We start from the raw sequence: 15,325 nt of genomic DNA, 5'->3' as shown, positions 1-15,325 counted from the left end.
TGAACTGAACAGTTGAACCGTCGGCCCAAAAACCAGTGGTCAGAATGATTCTATTTCCGAATCATTTTTAAAAACTATGGTATAAATTTACTTTAAAAACAAAAAACACTAGTAAGTTAACTTATGCGAGCAAGTGTTTTCTGAGAAACATTTGTTTCAATAAATGCATTTACCCATATATATATAACTTATCACTTTAACAAACAAGGCTTACATTAATCATATAGATGTAGATTTAACCTCATGCGGTTTGATATATATATATATATATATATATATATCTGTGTGTGTCTTAAAAATAGTTAATCTTTTTAATTTTTTGTTATTATAAAGGCAGAGTTAAATACGAATCTGAAATCCAATATGTCGGTTTTGGATCCAAGATCCAATATAAATCGGATCCAATTACACCCTATGGGTAGGGGTGATCATGGACCCATACGGGCCAGGCCTGGTTTAGCACTAATGATAATGACATTAAGTTAGGCTTGGGACCAGCCCGGCCGGTATCCTGGGCCTAGATTGTAAGTCCAAGCTCGGCCTGGGCTTACAGGCTTTTTTCGGTCTTAATGATTAATGACTTTGGGTCTATGGCACAAAATAAGGCATGTCTCGTTTAATTGGTAGGCTTGATTTAGTTTAGATTATCAATTTTATATACTAAACTAAGCCGGGCTTAAAGTATTAAGCCTAAGCCCGGCCATGATTTTTTGGGTTTGATGTGGGCCCAAACCCAGGCTGGGCCTACACACAAAACTCTGGACTCAAGACTGAAAATTTGTGGGCTGGGCCTCCCGGGTTTTCCGGGTCAGGCCAAGAATGATAATCCCTACTTAGGCTATAGGTATTTTTGCTTATCACGTTAATAAAACCACCACGTGGTTCTCATTTTATTTGGCTCTTTCTGCCACCCACTACTATAGAGAAAAGCTTGGTTGTTTGGTGAAAGACATGGACTGTTTTGAAGCTTCTTACATATGACGCGTTACCCTATTTAGTCTTTTAATTGTCTTGTTAATTTAAGAAATATTGATTGCAATTAATTCTTTTTATCGTAATATTGTCATATACGTGGAACTTCCAAACGGCCCAACCTTTTTTGTCATTTACTCTTGATAGGTTTATGTAATTAATTCATTGTAGACGCGCCTGTTTGCCTTGCCAACCTCTCTTGTAGCTATATGGTTATAGAGATCACCTTCATCCATCAATCACAAGCAACTAACCATTTATGGTTACGACTATTGGCACTTCAATATAAGGCCATTTACCCAATTGTACCAGTTGATTAGTTATCACTTTTTTGTGGGCGTTAATAGGTTTAATTAGGGATGCAAACGGATTGGATCGGATCGGATTCTAATTAGAGTATATTCAAATCCGATCCATGTTGGATTCGATCCAATTTGAAAATTTGTTTAGATAGAAATCGATAAGTTGGATTTTTGGATCTGATTCGATCTAACTTTTTTTAAAAAAATTAATAAATTATTAAAAGAAAAATAAGAGATACTAATTTAAATAAACTAAAAACAAAAAATAAAATTATTTTTTAATTATGTTATCATATATATACAAGATTTTTATAAAAAATAAATAATATAACAAATTTGTAAAAATATAATATAAAAAATATTTATAAATAAATAAATAAATATATATATATATATATATATATATATATATATTGCATCAGAGTTTTTCGGATCGGATACGGGTGATTAAAAGATCCGAACAAGGGTGATCTGAATTCGACCAAATAGGACCGGATCTGATCCATTTGCACCCCTAAATGGGCCCCTGACTCCTAGGGCCCAAACTCACTCAAACTCTGGCTCACATTCACATACTCTGTGCGTGAGTGCGCACGCATGTGTGTTGAAAAAATTTAGCCAATCAGAAACCCATTTGAATTTGAATGCATACCAATTGGGTTGGTTATCAAAATTGAATTCAACTCGGAGAGTATCTGATTCCGAGTCAATTAATAAACAGATAATCTGTTTATAACAAAAATTTTCAGTATCATTGGCGGGCTTGTAAGTTTATAACTTGTAATTTTAAGAGTGTTTTTTCTTTATTTTAAAGATGGTAAAATAGAGACGGATTAAATCCAAAAATTCAATGGGTTACTCCTACCCTTATCTCCACCCAAAAATTGGCTATTCATTATGGTGATGCTTGGTATTGTGGTTGTTTCTATTTGAAAACTTGCCACATCCCGGGGCATTTTGAGTTTAAGCATCATATTATTTTTCGGTGTGTGACTGAGGCTTTTTTTGAGTTAAAAAAGTCATAAAACGTTTTTACTTGAAAATGCACTGAATACTAGCAAAGATGGAATTATACAATCCAATAACCATAAACCCTACCTCCAAAACAGTTTTTTTTTTTTTTTTTTTTTGGTTCTATTCTCTAGAACCCTTAGATTTGCATTTAGACATTAATCTGTGCAATAACTTTAAATTTGACAATTGGATAAGAGTCAATGTAGTAGGGTAGTGTGACATTGAATATAAACATTTCATTTAAACATTTTACATTATAGGTAGCAATGACAATACCAAACACAATGCTGTTCAAAACACTTGTTCAATTCCTAGTCAACCAAACAAATTACATGCCAAAACGCCTTTCCATTGCCTCTTCAAATGTTTGAGCCTATAGTACCAAACACAATCTATATCAACCATAAAAACTGCTAATACGATACTTTTTGAAATAACCACCATTTAAATTGTTTAAGCTTTATAGCATTAGAAACCCAAATATATCAATTGAATTTTTGGTTTATTTTGAAATACTAGAAGAGACCATCGTGATGCGTATTAAAAGGTGCCCATTGTTGATGAGTTTAAATAGCCTCATGCTTGAGGGAAGAGGAGAAAGGAAAAACTTATGTGGAGCAAGACCACTTTATTTATATATGTTTTAAAAAAATATATTTTAAAATTTTCAAAGTTTCTACCAAAGTGGTATCCATCCTGACAAGTCCTATGAATTGCTATAAAGTGGGCTCCATCTTCTCCGTGCATTCAAAGAGAGGATCAATTTGTCTTGATCTTTCATTTCATTTTATAGATTGATATCAGAGGATCCCAATTTGGTATTAATAGTTTAATGTAACCAGTCAGTGATTCTTGAACTCTCTGCCACAAAATCTATCCTTCAATCTTCTTTTCACTTCCCCTATAATCCCTTAATTCTTTTGGCTTGTATGTAGAATTGGTAAAACCTAAAGAATAACAGATGATTGAAGTTGGACAGGTAATGAACGATGTTTAACAAAAAACAGAATTATGATTTATGACTTGTCACCAAAAAACACAATGGCAGTCAAGTCACATTACTTGGTACAGAGAAACAACAAAGTAAACAGAGAGATGCAGTGCTTTACGCAATTGCAACAAACTTACTAAGATCCTACTAGTTAATACTTCTATTTGCTTCCCTACAAGGACAAGATTTTGCAGATCTTGCTCAATGATAACTACCAACCTAAAGATACATGTCGAAATGTGAAATAGACAGTACAGGGCATACAAACCGCAGTTTAAGCATTAGCAGTCGTGTGGCATGTATTAATTCCATCCTTGCAGTCACTTGTGAGATCATTGAAAGTCTCAATCTGCTTTTTTCCCCTCAAGAATACCTCTGTATCAACTGAAATCCTCATATAACCATCAAATTCCACTGGAACCCCGTTATTAAGCTTTGTGGTTTCCAAATACCAGTCACTGTTCTCATCCCAAAGATCCTTGTACTCATCAAGGAAATGAGTGCTGTACTTGTCCTTCAGAGGGTCAAAGAAAGAAGTATCTGGTTCGTCAGTGGCAATATATAGATTCCTCCCATCCTCAATCTTGTCCTGCAGAGATGACATTATTGCTTCAGGTCTAGTATCGGCTTCCAAGTTTGGCCAAAGTTCTTTGTTTCTTGCTTTCTCTCCCCTGACTACATGAACAGAGTCAAAATCCCAATTCGATCTTGCAGCAATTGCTGATACTATGTCCATTAACCGTTGAGACTTCCAGATGAGGTGCCATGGTCGCTGGACAACGGACTCAGTCTCTCCTTCACACACCCTATACCAGTAATTATCAGGCTCCACGGACCCAAACTTCCTCATGATCAAAGTATCCCTCGCTTCAGTAAGCTTCATTGGTGTTACCCTGAAATCTTCAACAAGATGGAGGGTCAATCCATCCCGCTTCTGCCATTTTCCCCAGTCCTGCCAAAACTGGCTCTGGTCCAGGACAGATGCTGTCTCCTTCAAATGCTCAAAATCAAAGTAAAATCTGAAATCTTTTCCTTCCTCGTCCTGTTTTGACGCTGTGTATATTGAAGACAAACAAATATTCAAGTCCATAACCAATGTCCGTTTCAGGTACTGGGCTTCACCGAGGGCACACAAGAAACTCCATAAGTAATGGTTCATGCTCTTGCATCTGTCTCCACCACCAGTGTAAACCAGATACCTCCCACGGCTAAATGACCCTTCAGATTCAATAACAGGGAGAGAGTCATTTACAATTTCCCCCACCACAGGCAGATTGATGGTCTCTTGCTGCTTTGGCTGCTTCTTCTCAAACCCAGGTTTCTGATGCTTCTTCTTTTTCCTGGCATTTAATCCCGAGTGATATTCTCCTATACCAATCACAGTATGGTTACAGTTTTCACTCCTAGAGATGACGAACCTTCGATAGTCCTTGTAGAAGGCAGCAGCTTTTCCTTCCTTGGGTCTAAACCGCCATGCCATGTCACAAGTGCTATCATTGGATCCGGCAACAGATTTCCCAAAACGGTAGAAATGGATATCCTTGAAGTATTCTATGGCAGTTCTCATCATCAAATGGAAGATCTCAGGATCTGTGCAATCGATCGGCTTATCCATGTCACCCGAACAATCAGGAGGAGCTTCCTCGGCAGGGAGAGCAACGTCGGTAATGTTTATGAAAGTGGCAAATTCGGTCTGATTGGTACCGACGAAGTCCTCACCGGTCTTGACAACAGTCTCGTCGGATTTGAAGGTGGCATTGGAAGTGGACGTAAGGAAAGTGGTAATCTTTGTTGAGGGATGGAAAAGAGGGTCTTCGGGCTGGTAAGTTGCAGCAATGATAGTGAAGATTAAGACCCCCAGTACAAAGAGCGCGAAGCAGAGGTTTCCAATCATTGCAAGTGCATTTTGCCCCAAGTTTTCCGGCCGGAAACTTCCGGATCTAGAGAACGACGAGCGACCAAACATTTTTTCCAGATCACAGAAACCCTAGGCCAATGGTGCTGGAATCTCAAACGATCAGGGTGAATGTAACAAATAAATTTACAACCAAGTGAGCAAAAGAGAGAACTATAGACCAAGGATGTAGCGCTAAATCTTCCCGCGAAGAGCACGGGCAATGCAAAACAAGTGAAATTATGTTCAAAAGATCGAACTCTGTATTTGCTGGAGAGCTTAAAGGGGTGCAATAAGAAAATATACACTGCAAAGGAAACAAAAAAAAAAGCACTAGGAATAAGAAATCTAGGGTTGCTGGACGAAGAGATGCACTAATATCTTCAAACTAGTCCAAAAGGAATTAAATGGCAAGGTTTTTCTTTCCTCCTCCAAATCACCTGAAACTGACAGGCGCTTAGAGAGACGAACTGGAAACAAGGAATAAAAGAAAAATATGCACGTAAAGCTAGAGATGCGGATGAGATAAAATGATGATAAGAAGATCTAAGGAGAGACCTGTTAAAGGAGATAGAAATCCACACAGATCTAATTATAAGACTATCTCTATAACCAGTTATTCTAATTCGAGAACGAACTTCCGTCGTACCTTTCTTTTAGCATTCACCTGGAAACAAAAACGAGCTCAATCAGATGTTCTTCCCATCCCTGTTCTGTATCTCACACTCATCACAGTCGTCAACATCTGAGCTCTGCAGCTCTGCTCTGTTCACTCTCTCACCTTCTCTCTCTCTCTCTATCTATGTCTCTGTCTGTGAGAGGTTAAATGGTGATAAGAGGCGACGATGACATTTGATTAAAGTATAGATACGGTGATTAGAGATGATGATGACATTTGATTACATTCTTAATACTCGTTCTTATCATAAGCGGGATGCGCATTGCGCATGCCCTGCATTACTGTTTACGTCCATTACGCGTTCTATGGGGACCGTTTGTTAAGTGACAACTTTACAATAGGATAAAATGGTAAAATGATGAGGGATAAAAGTGGTCACTCCGACGTCTCAACAAATCAGTTATCAAACGATCCGTATAAAAGTAGGACTCATCAATCATCATTTTCTAGCCCGGCTTGATTGGGCCGCAAAATATACATGGCATATGGACTATAAATGTGTTATTGGGCCCAGGCCCGAACTAGGCCAGCGTAGAAATGATCACACCCATGTTCAGCAGTTGCTATCTCTTTGGAATGACTATTATAGATGAATTCGGATTTGCTCCTCACAGAGGGCGTCTCACACCAACCTTACAATATGGTTCAGCCGTGCATCTAGAATATTTCCGTAATTATAAATTTTTATTCATGAAAAATGTTTCTAATGCACAAGGTCGGTGTGAAGTGCAATTTGTGAGGAGCAGATTCAAACTCATTTAGATTGAGTGAGAATTTGTGACGTAATATTGATGGTCAAAACCATTAACAAAGAGCAAGGCAAACCTAAATTGACATGGATCCACTCTATCAATACATTTTAGCAATAGGGATGATCAGATTTGCTTGAGTTCTTATTGCTTGGCCTGCCCAATTCAAATTCAATATTATATACATGGTTCAACTATGATACAGAAAGACATGATATCAGAAAAACTTATAACCAATTAATCGGCACCACTTATCTGGTATCATATTTTATCGGTTTCATGATTTTTCTTAATATGCACTATATATGATAAAATTTCAAATCATCATCATTTAAGCCTTGTACCAACTATATTAAATCAACTACACGATCTTGTTTTGCCATTTTGTTTTATTCAGTGGCACATACATGGTAAAATTTAGGGCAGTTAAATCATTTCTTATTATTTTCACCCAAGTCCTTTTTTATTTGTCCCTAGCTGTTTTAGCACCTTTAACTTGCCACATGTCGCTTCTTTCCCACAGGTATCATAAATGGTCTTTTATGCACATAATCAAACCCTTTTGATCTACTTTCTCTCATTCTATCACTTATTAGAGTTATTCCTAGGTTCCTTTATATGGCTTCGTATTCTAATTTGTTCTTCTTAATTTTACTACTCTCCATATTTAAGATATTCACATTTTTACTATACTCAATTTTTTTAATATATTTGAAATAATGTTCATTGACTTATGTTTAAATTAAGCTTTTGGCAATGCCAACCTTATTACTGCATGGTCCAAGTCACTTTTAAGTAAGGGTGTCGATGGACCGGTTTTAGATATGGACCTTGTCCAGTCCAAAATCAATTTGGACAGATTGGACAGACCAACAAGACATATTGGATTGGACCAATCCGATCCAAAATATTTATTAGATTGGATTGGACCTGGTCCATCCGTAATAAATTTATATTGGATTGAGTTGGATTAAACCAATATCTGATCCATTAATAAGATAGAATATAGGTGTCAATGGACCAAGTTTGAGTTGAAACCAATCTAAATCAAAACAAATTTGAACAAATTGGATGATCCAGACATTGAATTGGACCAGTCCAAAATAATCTAAAATATTCATTGAATTGGATTGGACACCAAATTCAGTCCAACTGACAACCCTACTTATAAGCCATGGAGGGATAGTAGTGTTGTATCCAATATTATAAGCATGAATTTTAATACCAATCTCTTATACATATTATACGGTTTCAGTTATATATAATATCAAAAAGACAAAAAAAAAAAAATCTTATATAATTCATGCTGTCTTCACTTTCTCTCTCACCACAACATAACTAATTAAAAGAAGTTCCAAATTCCAAAAGATCACTCAACTCGTACAGAATATATAAATTTCCTCCGGTTACTCTTAGTCTTCAGCTGGGACCTTCTCATGGGAAATGATGGTTCTGTACAAATTAAGTAAATCATAAGAAAACCAAGTCAATGCATGCATAGATATGGAGAGAATCAATATAAACTATGAGCTTGAAATCATGACAATGAAATTATTTTTTGATTGGGGTGATTTCAACTGGACCTAGATTGACCCTAAAAGGACCAATATCTGATATGATTTATTTTCTAAACACATGCACTGACCAGCAATCTAGATCCATATTTGATGAGGAGTTGGATCCAATTAGGGGTGTCAATGCATCGGTTTTGAATTGGAATCTGTTCAAACCAAAATCAATTTGGATAGATTGACAGACCAATAAGGCATATTGAATTGGATCAGTTCAGATTGTTGCTTTCTTCATTCTTTTTGGATTGGGGTGATTTTAACTGGACCTAGATTGACCCTTAAAGGACCGATATCTGATATGATTTATTTTCTAAATACATGCACTGACCAGCAATCTAGATCCATATTTGATGAGGAGTTGGATTTAATTAGGGGTGTCAATTGACCGGTTTTGGATTGGAATCTGTTCAAATCAAAACCAATTTGGACAGATTGACGGACCAATAAGGCATATTGAATTGGATCAGTTCAGACTTAATGGTCCAAAATATTTATTGGATTGAATTGGATCTGGTCCATCCATAATGAATTTATATTGAATTGTGTTGGATTGAGACAATATCTAGTCTATTGATAGAAGGAAGATAAGAATATGTGTCAATGGACCAAATTTGAATTAAAATCAATCTAAATTAAAACGAACTTGAACAGATTGGATAGATCCAAAATATTTATTGGATTGGATTGGACTGGACCGAGTCCATTTGTAATGGGTTCGATCACATTGGACTGGATCGGATTGGACCAAATCCGGTCCAATTGACACCCCTAGGTCCAACTATTTTTAATTAAGAAGATTCAAATGAGAGTTTTTCTGAGTATGGAAAGGGTTAATTAATTGGTACCAGAGCTGCAAACCATGTCGCTGAAGACTGGCTTCCTGTAGATTTGGCTGAGTAGGCTGGAGACGGTAAGGGTGAATCTGGGGAGAGAAAGTAGAGAGCTGAAGCATATTTCTCCCTTGGTCCTCAGCATAAAGTTCGAAATGATCCAAAACTGGCTGTTGTTCCATGTTCTTCTGCTCTAACAAAACTTGTTGGTGATCCATTGCCGCTTGATGATCTGCAATCTAATTAATTAATCATGACCCACAATAGTTAATTAACATACGCGCATCAATTTCTTTTCAATCCAAAGCAAGAAGATTTTTCTACTTTTCTACACTATAATCAGCCCAAAATTGGATAGTGAAAATGCTAGCTGCATTTGGTTGCAGTGCTGTGCATCTTAACAGGTGCAAAATTTGTACCCGGTTCAAAGAGTTTGCTTTTTTACTTATATATGATTTGCATTTCCAAGTACTGATACAGAATTTGCACTACATTTCTCCTACCTCAATTCTTTCTCGTATATAAGTGGTGACTGCATTATCTTGCATCCTACCTTCTACCTCAATTCTTTCTCTTTCACTTCAATAGACTCAGCCCTTTTTGTACTCCCATATGTATTTACACCAGTGCAGATTTCAACCGAACCGAGCCCAAATAGTGTTTTTTGGACTACAAAAGGTATGATATAGTAATGTAGGAGAAGGAAAACAGCTCAGAAACTTACACAACGGTACAAGTAGTTGTTCTGGTCCTGTAAGATTTGCTCCTGCATGCGCACGTAGACAACAATAATAAATTATCAAGAGAGAGAGAAAGAGAGAGAGAAAATGAATTAATTTTACCTTCCTACGTAGATTGTCTAATTGTTGTTGCAGGAGCTGATTCTGTATGTTGAATCAAAAAGAAAAAGAAAATTCAGCGAAAGCCAGGCTGACTGCTGGCACTTAATTAATTAGTATTACACAACTAATGAATCAGATCTATAAAGAATTAACTAGTTAGTAGAGACTTGATTGAGAGAAGAAGAAGAAGAAGAAGAAAATTAAAAGCTACGTAGGTACGTACCTTCCTGGCTCGAACCTTGTTAACAGAGTTTTCAAGTTGCTCTTCAAGCTGATGCAGGTCATTATAAGGTAGAGAGGCCAAGTCCTCTCCACTGAAGTGTCGCATGCTTGCCTGTAGCTTATCCGTTTCATTTCTCATCCTTGTCACCTCGTTGTATATTTGCTGTTACGTACATTCATTTCAACATATTAATTAGATCAATACAGATTACAATTAAATTAAAGGACACCCACAATATATATACATGGTTCTAAAAAATGTCCCAGAAATAGAACCGTTCTGACCACTTGTTTTTGGATTAATGGTTTGATCGATCAATTTGAATGGACAGTTCATTCTGACAATAAAAATTTAAAAAATTAAAAATTAAAAAATAAAAAACAGTTAAAACTGTTAAATGGGTCAATAGTTCAATCGTCTGAGTCAATGGATTATTAACCAATTCAATGGTTTTTTATTAAAGACAGGGTTTGGAGTAAAATAGAACTGATTGCCTGGATGATTCTCGGGTCAAACGGTCTAACCATTCGGGTCAATGGTAATATATATATATATATATATATATATATATAAAGAGTTTGTTAATTGTTATTTCACCCAAATGGTTAAACCGCTGAATGATCCACTGACCCGGAGAGACAAATGGTTCAACCTCCAAGGCTGGGTTTTGAAACACTTAACCATGGACACATGCAGCTAATTAAGTTAGTTAGAGATAGAGACTAGTCTATATGTGAGCCTGCAGTTCATACATACCAGCTGGTTACCATACTCCTGAATACGAGTTCCTGAGACCTTTTGATACCTCTCAATGAGTTGTTGCATGCTGTAGCAGGCAGAAATTAAGATGTTGGAATAATGTAAGTGAAAGGTTAATGAGTCCATTATACAGTCATGGATGATATATGGATGCCTTCGCACATAAATTGTTAAATATCCGAGTATTAATGTGTTTCTGTAGTTCTATTTAGGGTCATATATATATATATATATATATATATATTGAGTTGGAGATTATATTCATTCTCTCCCATTTGATTTTTTTTTTTATTTGCATTTCATCCATTAATTAACTATTGATCAAATAATCCCTTGATAAATTTAATTAAAGTATTTTTCTCTTAGTCTAGGGGATCAACCGAACAGATACAACTAAATTTTTACTATTAAAAGTATGAACAAATTTCACACAAACATATATATATATATATATATATATATAATTGGAAAGAAAAAAGTTTCCTTAAAATTTATACTGAAGACATATTTTATTATAAATTTAATATCATAATTTTGTTTGTAAATATGATAATATATGCTACAAAATTCACTTTAATTATTGAAAAACTAGGTTTTATGTACCCTCCAAGAAAAGAAAAATCAAATTTAGATGCTGATTTGTTGACTGGTTGCATCACTTGTTTTAAGGGGAAAACAAATAGTAGAATTTACTCAAAATAAAGTCTGAAGAGACAAAAAACAAAAGACTTTGGTCTTTTGGTTAATTAGACATTTACAAGTAAACAAGTAATAGGTTGGAGAAGTCCTAACTAAAGCTATTTAATCGCCTAGATTCTTATGCATATATAACACCAATAATTAAAGTAGGAGATTGCATTGTTAGCCTAATTGTATAAATGTCTTTGCTAAGAATGGCATGCATATCTATAATTTACTACATCTATAGACAAGTATTTCAACACACAGAGACACTCTCTTAAAATAGTATGAATTAGTAGATACTAAATGGTATTGCTGAGTAGAGAATATCAATTTATTACAAGACATAAAATCAATGGGGTGTTCTCCAATGTGAATTGTTTTTGTTACAAGTTTCCAAAAATGAAACATAACCATCTGATTTGAAAACAATTGGTTCTTAAAACAAAAACACAGAAAACATGGTTATTCAATATCGTGTTCCATAAATCATATAAACCATTTTGATGGTTTAAAAAATGTATTGATTTTTGAAATAAACCCAACTTGTTTTTTATTTTCAAAATAATAATAAAAAAAAAACAAAAAACAGTTCAAAAAAGCAAAAACATTCATGTTATAAAACACCCCCTAAATTGTCCCATCACAATATTATTTGGTAGAGGAGTTTTAATTAGAAACAACGTCTATATTAAACTCTCAGGCAGACAATCATAAGAATGCAGGTTTGAGTCTGAAAGTGGCCACTTGACACAAGAAAATGCCAAAGGTTGGTTAGGTTAGTCTCCAGTCCACCCCTGTCAAGAGCCTGGATGAATTTGGGAAATGGCTCTTAGGGCTCTACTCTACCATGATCATGTAAAAATTTCAAAAAAAAACTGGAAAATGGAAAATAACATCATTTAAAAAAAATACACAACCATTAACACATTGAGTTTTGATCTACTTTGACTATGGGCATTGAGGTGAATGATGTAATTAATTAGGAAATGTGGCATTGAGGTGAATAATGTAGGAGTAGATTGTATAGTATTTATTTATTTAATCAGATCCTCTGTCATGATAAATTAATCTTAATTTACTTTCTATATACACAAACACTATGCAACAGTTACTAATTAACTAGCTAGATCTAATCAGGTTGAGAATAAAAAATAATATTCAAGCTTTCTTCCCCATGTATTAATAAAATGTGGTGCATGAAGATTTGATATAGAGTTATTTTAGAGAAAACAGATGCTTTTCCATCACATGGACTGATCACTGTGGTCAATCAACAGCATAATCTGATTGGAGTGACCATCCGAGCTAATTAGATGTAGACTCAGCACACTTTGTTCTTTCTTATATTGTTTATACATATTTTTGAAAGTCCCAACAAAAGAAAATCACAAGGTCAACCAAATTTATATATAAATGAAAGAAAGATTGATTAAGAACATTAAAAAAACTAATCTCATTACTATTACAATTTTTGTACTGATCATATCAAAAGCTCAAAGCAACTGATCAATTTGAAACCAAACAACTTGATTCAACGGAACAATTTGCAGTGAAGCAGAATTTGAATATTCAAATGTATAAATCATGTTGCCAATAAACAATGTCATCAAAGTAGAACCTGCAACTACTTCTAATTAAATTTCATGCTAAATAGTAGATATACGGTAGAGGAGAAGAGAAAGAAGTTTGGTAATTAAGGTTGATTCTATCTGAAATCAAAAGAAAGAACTATAAAATTCTACAACCATAGAGTGTAGTGATGTATCATTGCTTCTTGCCTCAGAAAAAGAGCTAAATTCCAGGTAATTAACAACTTTCTCTTGTAGCTTTTGAATAAGAATAGGAAAAGTGTATATTGATGATGACTTCCATGTATCCAATATTCATCCTTAGAAGAAGATACAGTAGTGCAATAATATATAAATCAAGTAGAAATCACCAATCAATTCCATAAACAGAACACATGAAAAAAAACCCTATAAAAATGTAATCCTTCGGAGTTATTACGAAAAAACAATAAAAGAGTAGTACTTAAGGTACGGATCAAAGAGAAATTTTCATGCAATAAACTCACGGGTCAAAGAAGGAAGTCTTGAGAAATAATTTGAAATGAGCCAATTTCAAAAGGATAAATAAAGAACAAAATTGATAATTAATCAACAGCAGTACAGCACACAGAAGAGAGAGAGAGAGAGAGAGAGAGAGAGAGAGGGTGGGGATTCAATGAAACATTTACATAACCAAGTCTAAAATAAATAACAGATACACAATATTAAGAAGATTTTATTAGATGATGATGATTTTCAAAGTAGAACTGCACTGAGAATATTTCAGTGAAAGATACAACTAATTAAAACAACGTTCAGAGAGAAATCCAAGTGAACAATGCAGCTAGAGGAAGAAGAAAAAAAGAAATTCTGAAGCTTACAGACCTGGAATGTGAGCTGCAGTATTCGTACATCTTGCCAGTACTCGAGAAGATGATGAGCCCAAGGTGGGCATCACACAGCACAGAAAGCTCATGGGCCTTCTTCATCAGCCCTCCCCGGCGCTTCGAGAAGGTGACTTGTCTGTTGGTTGAATTCTCAATCTTCTTGATCTCTATCTTTCCCCGTCCCATAATTATCCAACAGTGGAGGCTTGTCTCTCTTCTTGTTAGGGAAAGAGAAAAGAATGGGAAATTTGACCTTTTTTCGTGTTTGATTTTCCTGGTTTCAGTGCAGAAAAAAAAAAGAAAATCAATTGTAGAAATCACGAGAGAAGGCACAAACATGGAGGTTTTGATTTTTGGCAAGAAAGCTTAATTTGGGTGTGGTTTAAATAAGGATTAACAGGCACAAAGAGCTGTCATCAAAAGTGGAAACTTAGTTTATGAAAACAAAAACGATGATTTCATGCATATATATATATATATATATATATATAGAGAGAGAGAGAGAGAGAGAGAGAGAGAGAGAGAGAGAGAGAGTTGTAGAGGAGGAACAATGAGAGGTAGACAGAGTAGGAGAGAAAGGAGGAAGAGAAAGCTGGGTTTTGAGATTGTGGTTACCTGTTCTTGCTTGCTTTTCTTGTTGGTGCAGAGTGATTGGAATGAAATGTGCTGTGCAATTTAAAAAAGAAGGCAACCTAAAGGTTTCCAAATGACTCATTCTTTCCAAGAAAATCACCAAAATGCACTTCATTATCAATGAGAGAGAGAGAGAGAGAGATAAACATGGTTTGCTGTAAAATAGTGATTCGGTAATCTTAATAATCCAATTTGTGGGAATATATATATTTTTTCTTTCTGAAGTATTAACTATTAACCACTTTTTGTTGGCCGTTAAAGTTTAGTCCTTCAACAGATCCTTATAAGTTAGAATTAACAGTTTCTTTGTCACTCTTAGGATGATTTCTTCACTGCTATATATATTTATGGTTGGTTGATCCACAAGATGATCTAAGGGTTATATTACATGGATCAGTCATCAGTGGTGTGGGGAGGTCTTATTTTCTGCAACACAGCAATCTCCACTATACAAGCATAACATGAAATCATGCCCAACAGAGATGGCATTTATGTGATTTCCAATCTGAACTGGTCTTACTTCCAGACCCTCTAAAGAAAGCATGAAGAAAAGTTTGCTGTGACTGTTAACTACCACTGCTCTGATCTGCCAAGCAAGCTTCCTGGGTGCATACTAATTTGGTTAAACTCTTCAGATGTTAGAAAACCAGGGAATACCCAGAAAAGGAATGATGTGGGGATTGGCGAAAACCCTAGACCCAATGGGAAACGACAGAGCGTCACATTACCTGAAAGACTTAGAATTTCC

General features: G+C 35.3%; 2 protein-coding genes across 3 annotated transcripts; both read right to left on the bottom strand.

Moving 5' to 3' along the window:
* Window positions 1-3,280: 3,280 nt before the first annotated feature.
* LOC148880493 (uncharacterized) lies at window positions 3,281-6,012 on the bottom strand. The gene is made up of 2 exons (XM_088962403.1): window positions 5,823-6,012; window positions 3,281-5,480 (listed from the first exon to the last, which is right to left on the bottom strand). The coding sequence occupies exon 2, from the start codon at window positions 5,243-5,245 to the stop codon at window positions 3,554-3,556; it is 1,692 nt and encodes a 563-aa protein (XP_088818529.1). The 5' UTR covers window positions 5,246-5,480; window positions 5,823-6,012; the 3' UTR covers window positions 3,281-3,553.
* A 1,780-nt stretch (window positions 6,013-7,792) lies between these two features.
* Window positions 7,793-15,015, bottom strand: LOC148880492 (MADS-box protein AeAP3-2-like). Of its 2 annotated transcripts, XM_088962402.1 has the most exons (8): window positions 14,560-15,015; window positions 13,943-14,218; window positions 10,824-10,893; window positions 10,068-10,229; window positions 9,845-9,886; window positions 9,727-9,768; window positions 9,018-9,241; window positions 7,793-8,053 (listed from the first exon to the last, which is right to left on the bottom strand). In XM_088962402.1, coding segments are annotated over exons 2-8 (729 nt in total). In that variant the 5' UTR covers window positions 14,131-14,218; window positions 14,560-15,015; the 3' UTR covers window positions 7,793-8,052. The 2 variants fall into 2 exon arrangements, with proteins under 2 accessions (XP_088818528.1, XP_088818527.1); XM_088962401.1 differs by lacking the exon at window positions 14,560-15,015 and having other exon boundaries at window positions 13,943-14,550.
* Window positions 15,016-15,325: the final 310 nt, after the last annotated feature.

Source organism: Nelumbo lutea, chromosome 1 (genome assembly GCF_056320005.1).
Source record: "Nelumbo lutea isolate HS-2025 chromosome 1, American lotus-T2T, whole genome shotgun sequence".
In the NCBI taxonomy this organism is placed as follows: Eukaryota; Viridiplantae; Streptophyta; class Magnoliopsida; order Proteales; family Nelumbonaceae; genus Nelumbo; species Nelumbo lutea.
The sequence above is the reverse complement of the archived record's forward strand: the minus strand, read 5'-3'. Positions and strand labels throughout refer to the sequence as shown.

What these genes read in the sequence shown, in the direction of transcription:
- LOC148880493 (XM_088962403.1), bottom strand. Translation starts at nt 5,245, where the DNA reads ATGTTTGGTCGCTCGTCGTTCTCTAGATCCGGAAGTTTCCGGCCGGAA.
- LOC148880492 (XM_088962401.1), bottom strand. Translation starts at nt 14,283, where the DNA reads ATGTTTGTGCCTTCTCTCGTGATTTCTACAATTGATTTTCTTTTTTTT. An exon ending in TACTGCAGCTCACATTCCAG is followed by an intron (nt 10,894 to 13,942) that starts GTCTGTAAGCTT and finishes TGCCTGCTACAG; the next exon opens with CATGCAACAACTCATTGAGA. An exon ending in AGGAGTATGGTAACCAGCTG is followed by an intron (nt 10,230 to 10,823) that starts GTATGTATGAAC and finishes TGTACGTAACAG; the next exon opens with CAAATATACAACGAGGTGAC.